This window comes from Protopterus annectens, chromosome 2.part1, assembly GCF_019279795.1.
Source record: "Protopterus annectens isolate FY-2018-M chromosome 2.part1, PAN1.0, whole genome shotgun sequence".
In the NCBI taxonomy this organism is placed as follows: Eukaryota; Metazoa; Chordata; order Ceratodontiformes; family Protopteridae; genus Protopterus; species Protopterus annectens.
The window spans coordinates 1,076,839,611-1,076,864,248 of NC_056729.1; the positions used below are offsets into that span (position 1 = coordinate 1,076,839,611).

The 24,638-nt window shown below is 41.2% G+C and overlaps 1 protein-coding gene across 2 annotated transcripts in view; it reads right to left on the reverse strand.

The window, feature by feature from the left end:
- LOC122794328 overlaps window positions 1–24,638 on the reverse strand; it is a 1,793,522-nt gene that overhangs the window by 1,054,303 nt on the left and 714,581 nt on the right. For both annotated transcript variants that reach the window (XM_044062632.1, XM_044062631.1), the window contains exons 10-11: window positions 11,041–11,193; window positions 1,975–2,181 (exon numbers count right to left, since the gene is read on the reverse strand). In XM_044062632.1, the coding sequence (XP_043918567.1) occupies window positions 1,975–2,181; window positions 11,041–11,193 (360 nt within the window). The remainder of the gene's footprint in view (window positions 1–1,974; window positions 2,182–11,040; window positions 11,194–24,638) is intronic.

The window sequence follows — 24,638 nt, forward strand, 5'->3', positions numbered from 1 at the left end:
GGATCATAGGAATTGTTTTTGCTTCATTTTGAACTTCAGATCCCAAGGGACTTCAAACGTGGTCATATCCATTATTTTGTTGTTTTTTTTTAATGTAGATTACCTGTGTTTTTACTGTCTAAGGTGGGTTTCGGTCATAGTATAGATATACATTTTTGAATTATGTACTCCCATTTCAATCCTCTTATTTTAGAACATTTCTGTTTTTGGATGGCTGTTTGTAAGTCTTAATAAGCATAAAGTAAATGAGAAAGTTTGTGTGTGTGTGTGTGTGTGTGTGTGTGTGTGTGTGTGTGTGTGTGTGTGTGTGTGTGTGTGTGCATGTAGGGCAGGAGAACAGGGCCATGTTCCCTGGGGAAGATAAGCCCAGATTAATTTATCTGTCTCTATTATGGAGTGTTATGTATATGCACAGAGGGGTCCAATTTATATTATCAAATTCTCACTTACATGAAAATTACATTCACAAGAAGACTTTGTCAAAAACTTATTTTAATGAATGCCCAGATCACCGAAGTTGTATGTCGGAAGCTAACCAGTTGGCCACCTCCAAGAAAAAAAAAAAAGAACAGAAGCAAATCAAACCCACCCAAGTGGGGGATTTTGCCCCTACAAGACTTCCATGTAGGGGGCTGCACACCCTACAACCCCCCCCCAACTAAACATACCAATGCCGAGATTACACTATAGTAAGGAAAAGGTCAAAGTTCACCATGGTGGCCAAGTGGTTAGATTCCCTGAATACAACTTCAGTGATCCAGGTGCTCATTAAAATTTGTTTTTGGGAAAGTCATCTTGTGAATGCAATTTTCAGGTAAGTGAGAATTCAATAATATGAGGTAGACCTGCACAGAGTTTTCTCTTTCTCAATTAATAGAGATTGTGCTGGGTTTCCATGAATGATTGACAGATGTAATCTGCACATCACTGACGTTAGGATGTCATGCACGTGGGTACTTCTTTCAAATGTAAGCATTTTCATTTTCTGTATTTTTGTATAGGATAATCCAATAACCCCTTCAATGACAATGCAGAAAGGTGTATTAACAATAACTGCTTATATTAAGGTTTCCATACATATTACTTATTCTACAGCTTGCAATTTCAAGTGACTGTGTGATTCTGAGCCTCAGTTATGTTCCTTGCTCCAAGGATACACACTAAGATGAAACAACTTCTGTTCATGTATATGCTGTTTCATATATTGCTTGTTTATGTTTCTTCCCTAAACTATATTCCTGCTTCAGAGATGTGGTGCCGGAAATCATACCCAATTTAAATTTCCTTAGTGAACTCATTAGATGCAACTGCTTCCTTTTTGTACTGTCTGTAATTTTTTTATTCTCAGTACACACACACACACACACACACACACACACACACACACACACACACACACACACACACACACACGCGCGCGCGCGCGCACGCACGCGCAGACACACACCCACAGACACTCACACACATACACAGATATACACTTTTTTATGTATGGTTATATGATGCAGGCAATCTCTCCTTACTTCTGCGTAATTTTGCTTTCTTGTTTAGAAGTAATCATGCGTAAGTACCCCGCATTGTGTTCACTTTCTTGTTTAATAAAAAAGACAAATATGTATGCTTAGTATGAAATTTATTAGTAATTATAGACATCAGGCAATTATTTTATCAGGAGTTTCTTATTAATTTTCCATTTGAAGCTGCACAGACCTGGATGCAAAGTAAGAAATATAATGAATTAGAAAAGTATATAAACCTCAGTCACGGACATATGCCAGCAGAGTTATAATCTTTGAAAGGAAGATACTGATTAGGAATTTTCTAGATCCAACTAAAGAACAAATGTATGAAGATACTTTGCATATAATTAACACAGTTTGATTAAGAACTTAACATTATAAAAAACAATCCCAACTTCAAAAAGACAACTACCATAATAAATGATCTCTGTATTCAGACCAATTTCTAAATTACCTTGTATTCCCGGTATTGGCGATGTTGTTGGTATTGTTCCAGATATAGACACCTGTTCACATGTTCCATTTGAAGGGATATTTCTCACACAGCCACAGCTGCCTTCCGTTTGATTTGAACACCTTCCATAAATGTTACACATTTCACTGCTCCAGATATATCCAGTCTCACAGGTACACAGCGTTTCACTATTTACAAGAGTGCATACTGAAAAAAGATAACAGAACCATTCATTACATTTGATAAAAAATCTAATGGCACACTGAAAAATAATGATATGGTTATATATCTTCTGGAAATCATCATTAAGATCCCTAGAAGTAGTAGTTTTTATGTACCTTTTCGCTGTTATGCCCACTCTGCACTTCCCTGTACTGAAGCCCATTTAACTTGTGAAGGTTCTGCACTGTGTGTGAAATCAGGCACATACCTAGTTAACTATGAAGTGCTTAACAGTTTGCATCGAGATTTACTATGAATGTTTCTTCTGCTGATGCCATATCATATACATTCCTCTGTGTATTTTCTGCTAGAGGCTTTATTCCCTGTCCAGATAACACCGTCTTTCATATGGTTGGTTTCATCTCGTCATCCAGTGATAAATACAACCTCAACCTAGATTTCATGATATCATAGTATGTGGGTGAGATGCAAGACAAATAATATATGTGTATATATATATATATATATATATATATATATATATATATATATATATATATATATATATATATATATATATATATATATATATATATATATATATATATATATATATGTATATATATATATATATATATATATATATATATATGGATCTACCTGACAACATCGACACGTCAGAACACCGACAACGACTTAGAAGATCGACAAGTCAGAAGACCGACGGAGGAAAACACTGACGCTGAGAGCACTGAGATGGGGAAAGGATGTGTAAGTATGCGGTAGTGATGGCCGTTAGGGTGCGAGTAAGGTAAGTGTGCGATGTTGACGGTCTGTAGTGGTAGGGGTGGGATAAGTGAGTTAGGGTTAGGGCGCGGGTTAGGTAAGGGTGCGAGTAAGGTAAGTGTGTGATGTTGACGGTCTGTAGGGATAGGGGTGGGATAAGTGAGTTAGCGTTAGGGCGCGGGTTAGGTAAGGGTGCAGTAGTGATATTTTTTGGGTTAGGGGCAGGTTAAGTGAGTTAGGGTTAGGGCGCGAGTTAGGTGAGTGTGCGATAGTGACGGACCTTAGGGTTAGGGTTTCGGTTAGGGTTGTAGATAGTTGTGTATGTAAGGGTTAGTGTTGGTTTGTAAGGATTTTGGTGTGCTTGTGTTGTGTGTGTGGGTTTTGGACAGGGGATTTGTTTTGTTTGTTGTTATGATGTGTCGAGTGTATGAGGTGTCGTGTTTGTGAACTGTCGATTATGTGGTGTCGGTGAAGTCGTTGTCGGTGTTGTGAAGTGTCGATGTTGTCAGGTAGATCCATATATATATATATATATATATATATATATATATATATATATATATATATAGAGAGAGAGAGACACACACACACACACACACACACACACACACACACACACACACACACACACACACACACACACACACACTTGTAAAATCCATGTGAATGTCTGCAATACCTTAAACAGTAAATTATTAATTACATTTTTAGTTTCTACTTGAAAATGCATTAAGTGAAACAAAGATAAATGTATGGCCCGTGTCTGTGCCTGGGTATTTAAAACGAGTGTTTGATTCATAGGTTCATAGGTTCATACTAGGCTATCTGCCCAAGGGTATTTATAAGCCTAGCCCAGAGTTTTGTGGCTTTCGCCACCCCTTTAGTTTGGAGGATACTATGCCCATTATTTTGCTGTGCCACTGTCAAGCAGTGACACTGAGATAATCCCTGGGGTATATTTGCGATCTCCCATCCATTGGTCAAGATTTCTCTTGAGCAGAGCCAGCGAGGTGCTCTGCCTTACATGTACCGGGATTTTGTTCCACAGCATAGGGAGTCTCTGGGTGATGAATCTGTCCCTCCAGCACGTCCTATTAATAACCGTGTCAAGGTTTAAATCTCCCGCCCTTGTAGTTCTGAGGGATCTAGATTTTTTGAGGTGAAGCATGTTCATCAATTCTGGGTTGGACATGGCCTTGTATGTCAGGCACAGGTCACCTCTGAGCAGACGGTAAGCGACTGAATAGAGCTGGAGTTCCTTCAGTCGGGCAGCATAGGACATATTTTTGAGACCCTTTATCCTTTTGGTGAGGAATTTTTGGGGCCTTTCCAGTTGCTGCAGGTGTCGTGTCAGATACATTCTGAATGGGGCATTGTACTCAATCATTGGTCTGATGAGTGAGGAGTACAGGGGGACGATGACTTCCCTTGATCTAGATGTGAATCCCTTCATGATCAGGTGGGCAATGTAGAAGGTCTTCCTAACTACTTTGGCAACGTGAGTGTCAAACGAAAGGTTACTGTCAACCTGGGTCCCCAGATCCCTGATAACCTCTTCTGAGCTCAGTGGGTTGCCACCTATAAGGTAGCTAGGGGTAACCTTGTTTTTCCCAAAGGGTATGACTATGCATTTTTTGGCGTTTAACTTTAGGCCATGGCTCTGGCACCAGTTATCCATTTCTATAAGACCCTTCTGAAGGATATCTGTGTCAGATGCGTTCTAAACTATGGCGCCCAGTTTGCAGTCATCTGCAAATTTTGTCAGCCATAATCCTCCTGTGTTTGCTTGTACTTCTGAAAGTAGATGCCGAACAGGAGTGGGCCCAGGACAGAGCCCTGTGGGACACCACTTGTGACAGGCTTTGAGTCTGACATGGCGCCAGCAACTCTGACCCTGTGGGTTCTGTCACTTAGCCAGTTTGCAACCCATCTTGTAACGTATGGGTTTACATTTAAGCTGGTGAGATTTTCAATGATACCTGAGTGTGGTATTGTGTCGAAAGCCTTTGCCAGGTCAAGGTAGGCTGTGTGGACTGCCTTTCCCTCGTCAATGGCCTTGGTGACTGTTTCGAAAAATCAACCAAGTTTAAAAGGCATGATCTGCCTTTGACAAAGCCAAACTGGGTCGGATCCAAAGTCTGCAAGTCCCCTATGTCTTTATTTATGAGTTCCATTATGATCCTCTCCATAGCTTTGCAGATCAGGCTTGTCAAGCTGATGGGACGGTAATTTCCAGGGTCAGTTGAGGCACCGCCTTTGTGAAGTGGGACCACAGTTGCCGTACGCCACTCCTTAGGCACGTATCCTGAGGTGAGGCTAAGATTAAACAGCTGCCCTAACTGTGGGTTTAATTCCTCATTGAGTTCGTGGAGCACACATCCGGGGACACCATCTGGTCCCATGGATGCTGTGTTTTTTGCCTTGGAGAGAGCAGTTCTCACCTGAGCGTTTGAGATGTTTGGGGGTTACAATCCTCTGGTATAGATATCTCACCTTTTGGGGGGGAGGGGGGGAGAAGTTTGCACTGAACCTGTCAGCCAGGATGTTGGCAATGTCTGTAGGTTCAGTAATTTTTACATAATTTTGAACTAATTCTGAGCATATCTGGGAGTTTCCTCCCAGATTTCTAACATAGCTAAAGAAGGCCTTATGATTGTCTTTTGAGTCCTTAGCGACTTTTCTCTCAAAATTTGCCTTGGATGATTTTATGAGATCTCTTAGTTTTTTACTTATAATGATCAGAGGTGTTTTCCCTTTTAAGAATTTAGCTCTATCTTGTAGTAGCTTCCTCCTTTTGTTGTAGAGTTTGTTTATGGCTGGGGTCCACCAGACTGGACGCTTGCCTTTGGTACAAAGTGTCTTTGTTTTGTTTGGGATTGCCTGATCCATGCAGTCCTGTAGGTGCTGGTAGAAGGCATTAGTAAGTGATTCAGTGGCTTGAGTAATGGTTTCCATGAGCTCGGGGGCCTTAAAGGAGACCACACCAGTCTTTAGAAGTGTGAAGTCGGCTTTTGAGAAGTTCTTCACTGTGGTCTTTTTTATCTCAGGTGGGGGGGGGGTGTGGACTTCCAGTGAGATTAGTTTATGGTCTGATCTCACCAGCGAGGTGTATACTTCCGGTGTTGAACATTGTGACCCCATGTTCGTGATGATGAGATCTAGTATGTTTTCTCCTCTTGTGGGGATGGTGACGAGTTGTTCCATGGCATTTGAGTTTATGAACTCTAGGAACCTTAGGGCTAGCGTGTTGGGGCTTGAGTAGTGATCCCAGTCTATATTTGGGTAGTTGAAGTCACCTAGTATGATGGTGTTTGGAGATACATTTATCCCCTCCAGTGTTTTCAGGAAAGCTATGTGAGGTTCCTGAGATTGAGAGGGTGGCCTGTAACATGCTACAAATTGCAGAGCAGTCTTGCCTATGGTTAATTGCACCTGGATGGTCTCTGATGCATCGTGCGTTGCCACCAACCTTGAGGTGTGGGTGTTCTTGATGAATATAGACACCCCCCCTCCTTTCTTGGTGTTGTCCGGATTTTGGGGCCGGAACGCATGATATGAGGTAAAACCTGATAGTGCCGGGGTGCTCTCTGGAGCCTTGAACCAGGTTTCAGTCACAGCACAGACATCGATGTTCTCCATACTGAGAAGGGCCTCAAGTGCGTGCATCTTGAGGTTGAGACTTCTGGCATTGAGCAGCATTACCCTTAGTTTTTTTCCTTTTTTGTGTACTAGGGTGGTAGGTTTAGAATTTGAGCCTTGCCTAATAAAGGCACTATGGGGGTGGCAAGGGCCTTTGCCAATATCCGGAAGCCCGGGGTGACAAGTGCAAGCCATCCCTTGCGAAGCAGCGTGGCTTGTCCAGCATGTCATCCCAGGCAGACAGACATTGGATCCCCTTTGAATGACACCAGAGTTTAAGCCAATTATTAAAGCTGATCATCTTGTCTCTGTATTGTGGCATCATTCTTGGTGAAGGTAGGATACTGCTCAAGGTCAGGGTCATACCTGCCTGGGCTACATAATCAGAGAGCTCCTCTATGTCTCTTTTCATGTAGTCCAAGGAGGTACGTCTCAGGTCGTTCACACCAGCGTGGACAATGACAGAGTCGTACTTGTACCTGCTGTTGAGAGACCTGAGTGCTTGCGTTATGTGGCGGATTCTAGCACCCAACAGGCAGCTTACTGTGACCTTCTCCTTACTCAATCTGGTGAGCGGGACGTCAGTGTGTCTGACTATGGAGTCACCAATGACGAGTGTGTCTGGCATTGTGTTTGGCCTTAAGGGCTGTGACTGTTTGGCACACTGACTATGTGGTCTACGTGTTGAATGTGTTGTGTCCTGAGGTGGCAGTTGTTTGGGTGTCTGCTTTGGTGGCCTCTGCTGTTTTGGTAGATTTTTGATCAGAGCCTCCGAGTATGTCTTTGTGTATTTTTGTGTATGATTTGAAGTATTGATAGTACTATGTGAGACTGGGTTTGTGGTGTGTGAGGTTACCTTCTCCTCCTGTCTGGTCTTGCCAGTCTTGTGTTGAGAGAGCTCAGCCTCCAGTTTGGCTATATAGTTGCATCTCTCGCATGTATTTGTGTTTTGTGGAAGAAGGAGAGGGTTGTCTGTGTACATGAGGCAGTTGTAACATTGCCTCAATATTCCCAGATTCACCAGCTGAGCAGGAGAGGACACTAGCAACTGATCCCTCGACATGCTAGAAGGAATAGACAAGGACTTTGAAAAGACTCCGGGGTATGTGGGTGCTCGAAAAGCGGTTTTGGCTAGTGTGGTACTATGTATAATAAAAGTGCTATATCAAAGTAAAAAAATACTTTAGGAGCAAGTGCTAGTCTTTACAGATAAAGAATAGTCTACTTAAGAATCAAGTAGAGCTGAACTTTCTAGATATAGAATACACTGGTTTGATCAGCAGTACAGTTCAAGGAAGGCTGTTTTAAGGGAAAATTTGAAGAGTGGACTTTAGGCAGCCCGAATAGTTTAACCTTGATTAACCGCCGCTGCTCTTGTGTGATCCTGTAGCAACTCTGCGCTAAATCGCGCTAAATCCCGCCAAAGCGTGCTTTATAGCAGGGGGCTGGAAAAGAGAGGAAATGACCCAAAATGGCCAATAAACTACAAGTTACTGCTTTAAACCACTCCTCTGAGGACAAACAGGCAGCTCAGTACTCCCCACCCTCACTGGTGAGTAAAGAAACTTCCCCTTGACCAAACAAGGAAAATGGAGAAACACAGGAACCAAGACAAAGCCCAGGGATCAGCAAAATCTGATCACTGGAACAAACTATTAGGAAAGTATGGAAAACAAGAGTATTTTTTTGTTTTTTTTCAAGTTTTTTTTCAGATAGGCAGAAAATACAATAAATGCTGTGTTTTTCAACTAATTGCTATCAAAAGCTAATACACTTGAGTGTATTAGCCTGTTGTTTAACTTTTAAGCAAAACTTAAACAAGCAAGTGCAACAAACAATTCAAGCTATTAAAAACAGTAAAAACAGGTAATAACAGAATAAAACAAGCAGAAATAGTAGTCAAAAGGCTTAAAAAGTCGAAAATGCAGAAAAAAATACTTAGAATCTGGAAAGTTTGTCTTTTCTAGTCTCTGCTGCTCTAGGAACTCTGCTGGACACCACGAGGAGCTGTGCTGAGTTCTCTATAGCCAGAAAAGCCTGCCAAAGCGTGCTTTATAGCAGGGGGCTGGAAAAGACAGGAAATGACCCAAAATGGCCAATAAACTACAAGTTACTGGTTTAAACCACTCCTCTGAGGACAAACAGGCAGCTCAGTACTCCCCACCCTCACTGGTGAGTAAAAAAACTTCCCCTTGACCAAACAAGGAAAATGGAGAAACACAGGAACCAAGACAAAGCCCAGGGATCAGCAAAATCTGATCACTGGAACAAACTATTAGGAAAGTATGGAAAACAAGAGTATTTTTTTGTTTTTCAAGTTTTTCAGATAGGCAGAAAATACAATAAATGCTGTGTTTTCGACTAATTGCTATCAAAAGCTAGTACACTTGAATGTATTAGCCTGTTGTTTAACTTTTAAGCAAAACTTAAACAAGCAAGTGCAACAAACAATTCAAGCTATTAAAACAGTAAAAACAGGTAATAACAGAATAAAACAGGCAGAAATAGTAGTCGAAAGGCTTAAAAAGTCGAAAATGCAGAAAAAAATACTTAGAATCTGGAAAGTTTGTCTTTTCTGGTCTCTGTTGCTCTAGGAACTCTGCTGGACACCACGAGGAGCTGTGCTGAGTTCTCTATAGCCAGAAAAGCCCACCAAAGCGTGCTTTATAGCAGAGGGCTGGAAAAGACAGGAAATGACCCAAAATGGCCAGTAAACTACAAGTTACTGCTTTAAACCACTTCTCTGAGGACAAACAGGCAGCTCAGTACTCCCCACCCTCACTGGTGAGTAAAGAAACTTCCCCTTGACCAAACAAGGAAAATGGAGAAACACAGGAACCAAGACAAAGCTCAGGGATCAGCAAAATCTGATCACTGGAACAAACTATTAGGAAAGTATGGAAAACAAGAGTATTTTTTTTTGTTTTTTTCAAGTTTTTTTTCAGATAGGCAGAAAATACAATAAATGCTGTGTTTTTCAACTAATTGCTATCAAAAGCTAGTACACTTGAGTGTATTAGCCTGTTGTTTAACTTTTAAGCAAAACTTAAACAAGCAAGTGCAACAAACAATTCAAGCTATTAAAACAGTAAAAACAGATAATAACAGAATAAAACAAGCAGAAATAGTAGTCGAAAGGCTTAAAAAGTCGAAAATGCAGAAAAAAATACTTAGAATCTGGAAAGTTTGTCTTTTCTGGTCTCTGCTGCTCTAGGAACTCTGCTGGACACCACGAGGAGCTGTGCTACTATCTCAATCACAAATAATATATATATATATATATATATATATATATATATATATATATATATATATATGGTTCTACCTGACATAGTCGAAACCACACAACACCGACAACCACATCACCGACACCACATATTCGACAGTCCATAAACACGAAACCACACATAACCGACAACGAAATAACCGACGGTACACAAACACGAAACCCCATACACTGCACACACCACAATAACAATTGAAAACAAAACACATCCCATTCCACAAACCACACACACAACACAAGCACACCAAAATCCTTACAAGCCCACACTAAACCTTACCTAACCTAAGGTCCGTCACTATCGCACTTACCTACCGCTCCTAACCTAACTCACTTAACCGCCCTATCGCTCCCTAACCTAACTCACTTAACCCACCCCTATCGCTCCCTAACCTAACTCACTTAACCCACCCCTATCGCTCCCTAACCCTAACTCACTTAACCCACCCCTATCGCTCCCTAACCCTAACTCACTTAACCCACCCCTATCCCCACAGACCGTCAATCTCCACACTTACCTGCCTCGCACCCTAACGTCCGTCACTACCGCATACTCACACAGCCTTTCCCCATGTCGGCATCCTCGGCGTTGGTGTTGTCATCCGTCGTGTCGGTCTTCTGCATTGTCGATGTTCTGCCACTCGGGATTCGCGTCGGTCTTCTTCACTTTCGATCTTCTGGCGCTCCGGATTCCGATGTCGGTCTTCTGCGCTGTCGACGAAGTCAGGTAGAACCATATATATATATATATATATATATATGTTATTCTGTTCTGCCTGCAGGTTTCATACATTCAATGAGTGATAGATTTTACTAGGTGAATAACCAAGAGGGCCTTTCTCAGCCTCTACCAGGTTTTCCTAAAAGAATAATGACATCCTGTATTCAACTATAACATTGAGGGTCAGACATTTGTAAGCCACCTCGGTCCATAAAGTACATGGGTGCCAGGCCTGGTGTAAATTTTATATTCCACATCAACTAGTCTAAGTTGCACTTAAATTAGCTAATAGACAAAGTAAGCTTTACATGAATGGGAAGCCTATTCCACAGTAGGGGGCAGTCCTGAAGACACATAACTGTCTCTCCAGCATGTTCTGTTTAAGTCACAGACAAAAGTCAGGTCCCTAGACCTTGAATTTCTTGTACTGTTTGATTTCAACTTTTGTGTGTGACAATGTTCTTTATGATATTACCTGCAGTAAGATTAAGGTAGGTGATATCTGCTGCAAACCCTGGAGTCAGCAATCTATTTATTCTGAGGGGAACAGAAACATTGTTTAGAAAACTCCTCAGCACGACTAGATGTTTAGGTGGAAGGTCAATGTGAAGCTCATATTCAAACATGCCTGCGAAAAAGAAAAACGAATTGTTAATTCACTCTGTTCACATCTGAATTCAGTAATATAGAGTTCTTAAGCATCTGGGATAAAATTAAATTATATTAAAGAACAGGGTCAAGTTGGCAATTACAGTATTCAAAAAAGTATTAATACATAAGTGCTCTGTTTATTCTACAGCTTTTCAAAGGCAGGTACATACATCCAAAAATTGTTTACATAAGAGTGTTAATTTTTCAGATTTGCTTACATCTTGCAGCTAATTCCTTGTTGTCAGATGTTCCTATCTCAATCACAAATAATATATATATATATATATATATATATATATATATATATATATATATATATATATATATGTGTTATTCTGTTCTGCCTGCAGGTTTCATACATTCAATGACTGATAGATTTTACTAGGTGAATAACCAAGAGGGCCTTTCTCAGCCTCTACCAGGTTTTCCTAAAAGAATAATGACATCCTGTATTCAACTACAACATTGAGGGCCAGACATTTGTAAGCCACCTCTGTCCATAAAGTACATGGGTGCCAGGCCTGGTGTAAATTTTATATTCCCCATCAACTAGTCTAGGTTGCACTTAAATTAGCTAATAGACAAAGTCAGCTTTACATGAATGGGAAGCCTATTCCACAGGAGGGGGCAGTCTTGAAGACACATAACTGTCTCTCCAGCATGTTCTGTTTAAGTCACAGACAAAAGTCAGGTCCCTAGACCTTGAATTTCTTGTACTGTTTGACTTGCACATTTATAGGAGATTCATAAGTTTGCCTTGTAAGCCAGGCATAGATCACCCCTCAGCAATGTATAGGAGACTGAGTAGATGAAAAGAGCTTTAAGGTGCTCTACATTAGGCAGGTTTGCTGTTCTTTGTATTCTTTTTGTAAGAAACTTTTGTGGTTGCTCTAGTTGCTGCATATGCCTGGTCAGGAAAATACCAAAGGAAGCATTGTACTCTATGACTGATCTGATAAGGGCAGAGTACAGTGGAATAATGACCTCTTTGGGCCTAGATGTCATGCCTTTACTTATAAGTCAAGCAACATAAAGGGATTTTCTCACCATTGTCGCCAAGTGGTGGTCGTATGTACAGCTACTGTCTTCATGAGGAATGCTAATATCATCTGCAGTGTTTTCAAGAACATCCAGCTTACAATCCTCTGCAAACTTAGTCAGCCATAAACCTTCAGCATTTGCTTCCATTTCAGAGAAATACACTTCAAAAAGGATTGGGCTCAGTACTGAGCCATGGGGGACTCCAGTAATGACTGGCCTTTTATTGGAGCTGGCCTCACCTATTTTGACCTCCTGGGTCCTAGTAAGCCAGCTGGCTATCCAACTGGTGAAAAAAGGGTTTATACCCAAATTAGTGAGCTTGTTAATTTTGTCTGAGTTTGGTATTGTACCCAAAGGCTTGGCCAAGTCAGTGTAAGCTGTGTATTGCCCTGTCTTCATCCATTGCTTTGGTTACCCTCTCAAAGAAGCCCACCAGATTTAATAGGCTTGACCTTTCTCTAACAATGCCAAGCTGTGATGGTCCAGCATTTGCAGGTTACCTATGTCCTCATTTTACATGTATATGATGATTCTTTACACAGCCTTACATATGAGGCTGGTCAGACTTATGGGCCTGTAGTTACTTGGATCAGTGGTCGGACCTTCTTTTTACAGGGGAATGAATGTAGCCATCTTCCATTCCTTGAGCAGAAAACCTGACTGTAGGCACCAGCTGAAAAGTGATTCAAGCGGACCAGAGAGGGCATGTTTTATGGTCTTTATTAAGCACCCTGTGATGCTATTGAAGACCATCTACACAGCGTTTTTGGCCTTGGAAAGTGCATTGATGACCAGTTCCCTGGTAATTGTTGGGGGATTTCTGGTATGCAACAGTTGGGGGATTGGGAGACATTTGAGCTGAACCTGTCAGCCAAAAAGTTGGCAATGGCCTCTGGTTCAATGTGGGTGCTGACATTTACAATATGTTCTTCGCAATGTTATGTATTTCCCCTGAGGTTACAGACATAGATGTAGAAAACTCTGTGGTTGTCCTTTGCCTGATAAGCTATTTTTTCATCACATTTAGCCTTTAAAATATTAATTAACCCTCTTAGCTGTCTGTTTAGATTGGTCAGGGAGTTTTAGTATGTCGAGCTTTGTCCCTCTTATGCCTGACCAAGATTTTTTCTTTTCTGGTATAACCAATTGATATTGTCATTCCACCAGGGTGGATTGTCTTTTGAGTTCATCTTATTCTTAATATGCGTGGAAACAGCTTGCTTAATACAGCTGTCATTACAGTTAGAGTCAGTCCTTTGTCTGCTGCAGGTGCATGATTCGAATACATACACAGGCCATTTAGCTTTTATATCGGAAAGCATTTTTATATTAATGTTAATTTTATTTATTGATGTAGTTGTATTTGATATTTGCAAGGAACACATGCCAGACATCTAAAAATAAAAAACGGATGCTTTTAATGTTTCTCATAAAGGTCAAGTTTAAGCATAGCTGAGTGGGTTTGCATGGCCCGGCACAGTGATCAGCAATACTTAAATGTAAATAAGAGTTATATACAGCAGTTTAGCAGCATATCCTCACTGGCTGAATGGTTAGGGCACTTGCACTTGAAAATTAGGTGCAAGGGTCGAATCCTGACCATCTAGCTTTTTACATGTGATAAGGAAATGTTGTTAATTTTGTTTTGTTTTGTATACATTGAAATAAGTTAACTGTGGTGGTCCAGCTTGACCAGAAGCCCATGTGCAGTGGAGACTCGAGTATAAAAGCCCCAGCTACACACAAGTGTCCAATACATTAAAGTTATATGAACTGATAACATAGTGAAATGCACAAGTTTAGGAGATATAATAAAATAGATGCACCTAAGAATGAATTAACATTAAGGCACAATAAGTTACAATACTGTTGTATGTATCTAAGCAGTATGTGGCTCAGCTAAGCCGATTTGTGCACTGCTAAGCACTGCTTAGCATTTGCCACTTTAAGCACTGCTCAACTCATCTTAATGGGTTACACACTGCTGAGATGTGCTCAGCATTTTAGAAAATGGTCCAATGACGGCAAAGGGTGGTAATATAGGCTTATTTAAACAACACAGGCAGGAATACAGGCAGAACCTGTTAGAGTTTGATCCATGTAGGAACTATGGTAGGTGCTGGTGGAGGAGTGTGCTTTTGGGTGCAAGGCTGGGGCATTTTGGAGTCCAGGGTCATGGCTGGGCACTTTGTAAAGAACCATGACATCAGACTGCTGCAGGGCCAGTGCCAGGACTCAAATACAAGTGTGAGACCTGGGAACATCTGGCAATTGAGCTCACCATTGCCAATGACATCCTTGGCACTGGTGAGCAGGTCCATCACCATTATGACAACCTCAAATGGAGGAAGGTGGCTGTCTTGGCCCAATGGATCCAAGCTGCTTGGGACCAGAATGCCGCAGAATTTTGTAAGTATTTGACACTTGTTGCATTATTAAATTGTAGTATGAATGTCTGAAAGACAGGTATGCATAATGGTGTGTTTTCCCCCAACTGCAGAGGAGAGGGCTTGTAACATCGAGCCAGGCCAGATGACTGGTGAGGCTGTACCGACAGTATGGTGACTACAGATTTAACTTGCACTATATACACACACACACATATATATATATATATATATATATATATATATATATATATATATATATATATATATACATGTATAGTCAAATAAATAAGAAACTGCAATTGTTTACTGCCATTAGGTATAGTGTGTTGTGAGTGTCCTGAATAAATGTGTTAGACCAACATTCATATAAGTAAGTAATGCCAGGTACTGTGTAATACAGATGAAGGCAGCAAACAAGCTATTATTGATGAAAGAAAGCCAATACTTTAGTAATTATGTGTAGGGATGAATCTGTTAATAAGTTATAATGTGATTGTTACTGTGAAAGTAATAAATGACATGCATTCCTCATCTACAGGATACGCAGTACAACTGAATGTAGAAGTTAGAATGTGATAACCTACTGTGTCATGTTACCCACCATAAAGCTTATTCAGAAAAATCTGTTGTGTTTAATCTGATCCATTGTTGAAGAAATACAAGTGTACAGGTGCTACACAGCAAATATAGCAATGCGAGCATGAAGTCACTGAGGTTTGTCTGCTAAGCAGCTATTATGCCAAACTGTAGATGTGGAGCTGTAAGACAAGATACAAAGAAAATTAATATATGTTCTGCACTAAGATCTGAACATTGAATAGTAATGTGTAATGTATTAGACTGTGTTCCCTGCAGCATTGTCTTCTGTTAACATTTGCATTTTAGCTACATGTATTCCTGAAAGTAGGTATGCTGATGCAGGCATGTATGAGACTTTACTATCTGGAGACTGCAAATATATGATGTGCAAATGTATATGGGTCGGGTATGCAACCCAACAACCTGACATGATCTGTACAGATCATACATATTCACATCCACTAGGGGTCAAATGTGTACACCTGCATTCAAAGTATCAATACACAGTTCACTATCTATCATGCATGAATCTTGGACATGTATGTTCAACTGTCACTACAGTCTTCTGTGACACTCCACTATATTACAAGGGTAGACTGTGTAAACAAGTGAGCTCTAGGCACAAATCAGTTAAGCAACAGACAGCAGTGCCCCAGTAGCTCAGTGTGATAAGAAATAGATATATGTTATTACATTTTGGACACACAGACCACGGTTTGAATCCCAGGACTGGCACGAATATGTATTTCTAGTTACACAACATTAATCCTGAGTATTTGTAGAATACAAAACAGTGTCCGCAGACACTGAAATCCTCAGGTAGTGTTAACAGATATTTTCTCCACAGGGTTCGTAGATAAAGAAATGTTTGTTTTAGCCGTATGAAGGGTATAGTAATACACTGTGTACAAATGTTCCAGTGTCCAACCACCATGCTTACAAAGGACAGAAGGATATGTATATAGACCATGCACTCTTCCTGATACAAGTCTCTCAAGTGCCACAGTGTCATGGCTACTGAGCACTGTTGCCAATAACCTTGTGCACTCATATAAATTCAGTACAAGTATGCCATTAGCATACTCAAACAACATCAGTGCAGGGTACACCTTGTTAGTCATATATGTAACCCTGTCATGTATGGGTCCCCTCTAGTCATGTACCTAGAGTTGTCACAGCTCACCCCATAGCATTCCAGGTTGACAGATTAACAAGTATGTACATGCTACAGTAGCTATAGGCCTCAAGAAGATGTAAAGTGAGAGTAGAGTACTGAGCAGCACTGTTGTGAAAAATATAGCCTATACTGTTGGTAATGGACTGTTTCCCTCCCTTACCTGCATCGATAATAATTATTCATATACTATGGGTATTGTTCTCAAAACCTAATGTTGGGAGTTGTGTTCTATTATTGTTCATATAGTTAACTGGTTACCTATTAACATACCTTGTTCAAATTCCAATGTTGGTGGCCTGTTGCCATAACTGTTACTGTCATGCTTTTACAGTAATGACTGTTATTCCGGTTATGCATGTGTCCTGTTTGCCATGTAGTTTTTCAAATTTAATTGTGGGTTAATTGGAACACCCATGCATGCTGTTATAACTAATGTTGAAATGTTTTGTTCATGATTAACCAAGATACTTTGAAAACCCCAGCATCATAGCACATTTGGGTAGGCAGATCCAGACAGATCCACTCTTCCACCACATCTGGCTGTGGCGCTGGGTTCCAACATGGAACTACTTCCTCCACTGGTCCTGCACCAGCCTCGGGTGGAACCACCTCAGAGGACATGGCTCACCCCCCCCCCTTGGTGCCGGTCCGGAGAGGTCCCTGCAGGGTCATCAGTCATGACTTGGATGTTACCCTGCATCAGACAGAGGGAAGACTGGTGCAACTCGAGTGCAGGCTGGTCCCGTCATCCAGCCCCCAGTCTAGCCACCTTCAGGGCCATGAAGGGGCAGTGATGACTGCCCATGGGTGGGGACCTCAGTCCCACTGTTTCCATCTGGGGGTACGTGGACCTCCAATTCCCAGTCACCATCCCTGTCCAAGGTGTTTACCCCCACATGTGTCATACTCTGCCCCTGTCTGCTGCCATGTCTGTCTTGTCTGTTTGCAAAAGCAACCTCTCCTACCCAACTTACCTCTCCAAACTTACCTACAACCCTTCCCCAACATGCCACTCTCACCTTAAAACAAACAAAAAAGGGGCATCTGTCCCCCCCAAAAAAATCATGTCACATACATAGCTCTCCATTTTGCCCCCAGGTACACTGATGTTAATTAATTTACCCTCAAATTACTCAACAAATGTATGTCACCCACACCACTCCCTGTGGGGTGTGAGGCTCTAAATTAAAAATTGTGCACATCATGCACAGCTGTTGCTGCACATGAAATGGAGAGCTATGGTCCTTTCCTACACCCCTCTTGCACATCCCTAGCTGCATTGCATAATGTTTTCCCCCTGCTTGCCCCCATTTCACCACTTTTCTAGCACCCCTTTTTTCTTTTCTTTTTTTATGGAAATAGTGCAGGTTTAAGCAGGAATAAGCAGCGCTAAGCAAAGCTAAATGTCTCTTGGCATTGTGAAGCATCATGCAAAACTGCACAAATCACTTAAAACTGCTTAAAACTGCTGTAATCACTCTAGCTCAATCAGCACTGTTCTGCCCAGCAACAAAATAACCAGTCCTGACAGGTCTCAAGTCCAGGACCCTGTGCACTACAGTCAAAGCAATTTACCAATTCACCATATCAGCTGTGACAATTGCTAATGCTTTTGTAATTATATCATACATTATGGGAAAAAAAAAGTCATCACTACCAACTCTTGGCCCCAGTACCCTGTACACTAGAGTCAGAGCAATGCACCATTAAGCCAAGCCAGCTCTGGGGAATTAGTACTGCTTTTGTATATATATCATGCAGTGCAGTCATATTATATTAGGGAAAAAAGACAAAGCTGTCAAGCATTGAACCCAGGACCTTCCAAACTACAATCCGAACACCACACCAGTACACCCAAATCAGCTTTGGGGAACTGCCCATTCATTTGCAAATATATAATGCACTACAGGGATGTAACTGCAGGGGGAAAAGATATCAGTGTTTAACATACCTGTCAACTTCTTAGAGCAAGATATCTGGAGAAAGCCACAAATAATGGGGAGACAAAGGGCCAAAAATATGGACTCTTTTTAAATTTTGACTTACAAACTTAGAAAGTTAATAGAATAACATAATTTGCATTATCATGAATTTTCTGAAGACTATGAAGTCAGAAATCAAATGTTTTCTTCATTATTTTCAGACTTCAAACCTCAGTGATTTGCCAGAAAACTGCAATATTATGAGAAACATACTAGAAATAAGTGACAAAAATCTGGACATTCTTTGACAATCTGTACAGTTGAGAGGTATGGTGAGAAATTTTGAACCCAAAACCATTTGCACTACAGTCAGAGCAACATTCCAGTAAGCCAACGGACCTCTGGAATATAATGACTGATTTTACAAACATATCCTGATTGCCAGTCACACACACTACCCCTGTATATACTGGCCCAAAACAGTGTGCTTGGAATGTTGAGGTTTTAAGGAACATGACTCAGTCTGCCCCTACAAACATACACAGCTGATAGAACAGCATCAGCTGTAGCAGTTTACACAGTCAGATAAAAAATGAGCTATGACACTCACATCTGCCTGTCTCCTTACTCAGCCCAACACACATTTACACTGTACACTGCTACAAAATCTGAAAGTCTGATAATAATGGCCAGAAATACATACATCTCAACTGTACAGATTTCCACAGAATGCCTAGAGTTTTGTCTCATATTTTTGGCCTGTTCCTCATAAAATTGCGTGGTTTTCTGGCAAGTCACTGGGATGATATGAGGAATGAAGTCACCGAATAATCATATACATTTCAGTTTCAGACTTCAAATCCTTCATAAAATGCATGTCAAAACAAACCCTGTTACTCTAGCAATTTTCTATGTTTAGAACAGCAATAATTAAAATCAGTCCCTATTTCTGACCCTTTGTCCCCCCATTTTGTTGAGCTTTGTAAAGATTTCTTGTGCTAAGAGGTTGACAGGTATACAGACACAGCATGCAAAACTGTGGACAGAACACATCGATCTAAACAGTGGAAAGTATTTCCACCTACCCTCTGTGATGCTGTAGCTCTCAGACCTCCATAATATCCTCCTCACAGGTCAGGAAAAGGTGCTAGGCCCACATGAAGGACTTAATTATAGCACTGTGTTGTGATGGCTTTGGCTAATGAAAAGGCAACACAGCTGTTCTGCATGCAGTTAACAAGTGGGAAACAGATTGGTGCACATGCCATCACTTTCTCATGAGCATTACCTACAAAAGGCAGACTGCTGCCTATGCTAAACAGGTCTGACAGTTTTTTTTCTGGAAGACAGACTGTGAATCTTGGTAACAATACTTGTAAATTTCTTCTGACAGAGGAGTACAGCAATATACCAGGTATGTCATACAATTAAGCATATAATGGAATGCAGATGGGAGGATGCAGTCATGGGAAACAGGAATTTAAAAAGTAGGTCTCAACAAGACTTCCTGGACTGACATGTTGCAGTTAGTGTGCTGTCCAGCAACTATGGCCATCCCTGATGGCTCGGTCTGCAGTGACATAGGTCACAGCTCTGGCCCCTGAGTCACCCCAGCAATGGTCAGCTCACATATGAGTACTACTGCATTGTCTGTTGTACAATACTGACTGTGACACTGCCAGCCCAGCTACGTGGGATGTTGTAAATATTCATATGTCATTTGTGAATATTACTATGCTACATGTGCTTGTCTTACAAGTGTAAGAGACCTATACATGTTATGTGAATATTAAACAACTGGTGCAGAAGTGTGTGCTGAACTGTATGTTACATAGTGAGCTCATACCTGTCAAATGTCCAGGGTTTTGCAAACTGACCACATGTTTGCATCATATTTGTAGTCATTTTCACATACATTTGTGTTTTGTCTGGCAAATTACTGGCAAAGCATTAAAGACTGAAGTCATAAAATAATGTCACACATTTGAATGTCAGATGCCATATCCTTCAGAGTATTTCTGTGAATGGAAAACCTGGTATTCTATCAACTTTCTAAGTGTGTAAGATCAATATTTATAAAGTGTAACTATTTGAGGGCCTTTGCCCTTCCATTATTTGTGCCTCTATCCAGATGTCTTGCTCTAAGAAGTTGAGAGGTATAACTGAGCTTCAAGAGTGTAAACACAGTGTGCCATACTGCCAAAGAACAGACATGTATATCAAGGATTACCTGTGCAAATGTATGTATTAATAATAGACGCTGGAAGCCTCAAACATACAGACATAAGTAGAAAAACGTCAAGTAAATAAGCTGAAATGGTTTTACAAATGTGTTATCTCAGTGTCAGTGAAGCAAGCAGACATAAATGTTTACAGCTAGAGGTTTTTTGTATTGTCTTGAAACATAAATAATTACTAGGTTGAAAATGTAAACGTGTTTAACTGTGTTCTGACTTCCAGTTCTACACAAACATCAGCCAGATAAGTATGTCTGATGCAGAGAAGTATTGTTAGTTGCTGTTAGACTGTGAAATGAAAGCAGGTGACAAACACTGATGTAATCTGAACTAACCTAGCATTAATGTGGATTATTACTTTCAGACCTGTCTCACAGAAAGACCTGTGCATGTTGTATGCATCTTTGTATCTGAGAACATCCACTCATCTGCATTTGCCTTGCTAATAGTAAGGAACTAGGCAAATGCAAAATCGTTTACATATAAATGGGAATATAGGTCAGGTGGCACTATGCCAGGGTAATCCTATGGTTAGGCTTGTAAAGGCCCCAGGGCCATTTGCCTAGTACACACCTATGACCCAATGAACCTATGATGTCTGTGTGATCTGCATTGGTCCGAATATCAGTCATCTCTGTATTTAATGCTGATCTGAAGCTCTTTATTTAAGCTTTGATCACTTCTATTTTGTATCTCATTCTAGTATTACATTTGTTTGGCTTTAAGTTTTCTGTAATGTTGGAGTTTTAAGAGTTCTTGGCTAGGGTTGGTTAAAAACAGTTACCAAAGAATTCCTTTGCAACATGTGAATAGCATCAGTTAATTACTGGGAGGAGCTGAGACAGCATTGCTCTTTTATTTAGTAATATCTGTAGTTAGCTGAAGTATTTGTGTGGTTTGCATTGCTCTGAGTATCAGACATCTCTGCATTTAATGTTGATTTGAAGCTCTTTATTTAAGCTTTGACCGCTTCTATTTTGTAACTTATTTTAGTATTACTTTTGTTTGATTTTAAGTTTTCTGTTTTGTTGGAGTTTTAAGAGTTCCCCCTTGTTGTGTTCTTATATTTGTTGGCTTTTGAGTTGGCTGCCCTTACTATAAATCTCATTTTGGACACTCCTCCCAGTCCCATCTCATCAGCTGATCCTACTGAGTAAACAGAAGTCATTTGGGAGGGCCTGCCACTGCCACCCTAGTGGCAGGAGTGTGCAGTAAGAACATGTGTGAAGGAAGGTTGCTGGAACAGGGCTCAGTTTTGAGCTTTATTATTGGTGAATTGGTTAATCTGTTTAAATATGTTTGCTCTTGCTTGCTGCTGTTATATGTTAGTGTGTATCTGTTCACCTGTGTTACATTGACCTAAACAGATTTTAAATATCTTTAGCATAGTCTGGTTACAAGTTTTGCTGTATTCATGTCTGTATCTGTGATTCCTGTGTTTCCTGCTACGCCATCTTGTGTTGACCAAGGCCTGCCTGCACTTACTGAGAGTAAGTGAGTGATCTGTGTGGAACTGGTGTGGCATAGGTTGTTGAGCTAAGAGCTCAGGGACAAGGATTGATTGGTTAGTCCCAGTGTTCCTATTTTACCTTCATGTTTGTGGTATTTAAACCCAACATGTGTGTTGGTTTGTGCTTGCATGACGTTTTAACCCTTTGTGAGGTATCTCAGTTGCATTTTTTCCCTTAGCAGCACTCCTGTGTGAGTGAGGGCTTCACCTGCAGGTACTGTCTTGATGTTATCCAGCCATGCTCACACTTATAGGTACTACCCTCAGATAGCACCCACTCTGCTATCCCTGACCTCTCTTCCACAGATTCTGATAACCATGAATGGACAATTTCCTGTGCTTTCCCCTGCTACTTTGGTTGATATGGACATCCTGAGACAGTGTAACAACTGCCTTATGTACACAGACAACCCACTACTACTACCACCTAGGAACACATTATGTGAGAGATGCAGTCACATTAAGAACCTACAATCCTTGCTGTTTCAGTCACAAGCCAGTACATGATTGACAGACCACAATGCTTTCCCGCAGATGGCTTTCTTCTGTCTCCCCTGGGCTTTAGGCATCTGGCAAAGTCTCTTGCTTCCCCCATGGTTCTTTTTTGAGGCAAAGTCATGAGCACAAAATTACCAGCATGAAACCTTATTATAAACAAAATGTAAAGGTCATGCTGCTAAATGTTAGGAATCTTAGCTTGAAACTGCAGTTATTGCAAGCAATCCTTGCCCTGGAGAATGCTGACATTTGTGCAGTCACTGAAACCTGGTTCAAAGCTGTGAAGAGCACCCTAACCTTGCCAGGTTACTCATCCTACCATACTTTCAGACCCCAAAAATCCAGCTACAAAGCCAAAGGAGGTGCAGTGTCAATATTTATTATAGACATACACACCTCCAGGTTGGTCAAATGGTATGATGCACAGGAGGCACTCCAAGTGCAGTTAACTGTTGACAAAACACCTATTCAAATCATAGCTACCTACATACCCCCAACAATGACTCAGAACACCCAATCCACCTGTCTGGACTTACTGGAATCCATCAAGATTCAACCGTCTACCATAATGCTGGGTGACTTTAACTACCCAGCCACAGAGTGCAAGAACTATTCTACCCAAACATGGATGCCCAGAGATTCCTCGGCTTTGTCAATACCAGTGCATTAGATCGGCTGGTCAACACCACTATGACAGATGGAAATATCCTATTCCTGGTCCTAACCAACATGAGCAGGCACTGTAGCACTCTTACAGTGTCATTCTCCTTTGCAAGATCTGACCACAAAGTGATTTTGACGTCACCATCTTCCCTGACCACCACCCCCCCTGTCAGGGTCAAATGAAAACACTTTTCCAAAGCTGACTACAATCTCCTCAGAGCAGGTACAAGCAGCTTCACAGCCAATGTCCCTTCAGTTGGAACTAGCAGTAATGTCCAGACCTACACCAAATAACTATATGAGCACCTATATAGCCATACAGACTCAGTAATACCTGACATGACCTATTCATTTCCCTCAAGGAAGAGTAAATCTGTCTGGTGGACAGCAGCAATGAACAAACTCTATAATAGATGGTAGAAATTGCTGTCTAGGGCCAAGAAGGTTCAGGTGCCAAGTCGGAAGCAATCTGCTCTTTCTTTGAACAAGCAAATAAGGTCACTGGTGTAATCCTTTAAGGCTAACTTCGAGTCCAAATTGGCCACATCCACCGAGGACAATAACAGGGCCTTCTTCACTTATGACCACAATCTCAAAGACAACACCCAAATCATCTGTGAACTGGTGTCAATAACAGCACATACACAAATGCCATACATGTAGCCCACCTGCTGGCAGACAGGTTCAGTGAAAACCACACACCCCTGTCCCTCCATCAGTAAACCAGAACATCCCCAGCACCTGACCCCCTCTCCTCATAATCATGGAGCAGGTCTTTAATGCCCTCTCAAAGGCAAAAAATAAAGTCTCCATGGGACCTGATAACATCCCTGGCTGTATCATACATGAACTCAGGCATGAGCTCTCAGCTCCATTAGACACCCTATTCAAACAAAGCCTGAGCACCAGTTTCATCCCAGCTGAATGGAGGACAGCCACTGTCATCTCCTCTACACAAAGGTGGAGCCTCCACTGACCCAGGCATTTATAAGCCCATCAGCCTAACTAGCCTGATCTGCAAGGCCATGGAATGCATTATCATGGACCTTATAAACAGGGACACTGGCAACCTCCACTCTTGACCCCACAGAGTTTGGTATTGTCAAAGGGACATCACACAGTAGCATTCATCACCCTTTGGTGAGGGTCTTACAGTATCTTATAAAGAGCTGGATTGTGGCAGTCAGAACTACCTTAAACTCTGGCTAGAAGGGCCGATAGCTAATAAACCTGTGCCAGCCTTTCCCAGGAGTGTGTTTGTGATTCACAAATCAAATCTCAAAGTGTGTGTGTCAACTACTTGGGCAGGGACCCAAAGTACTGGTTGGACAGAGAGGGTGATGGATGATTTGGTTGACCACTCTGCTGACATGGTAACCGTATAACTGTGCCAGTGGGGAGTGTT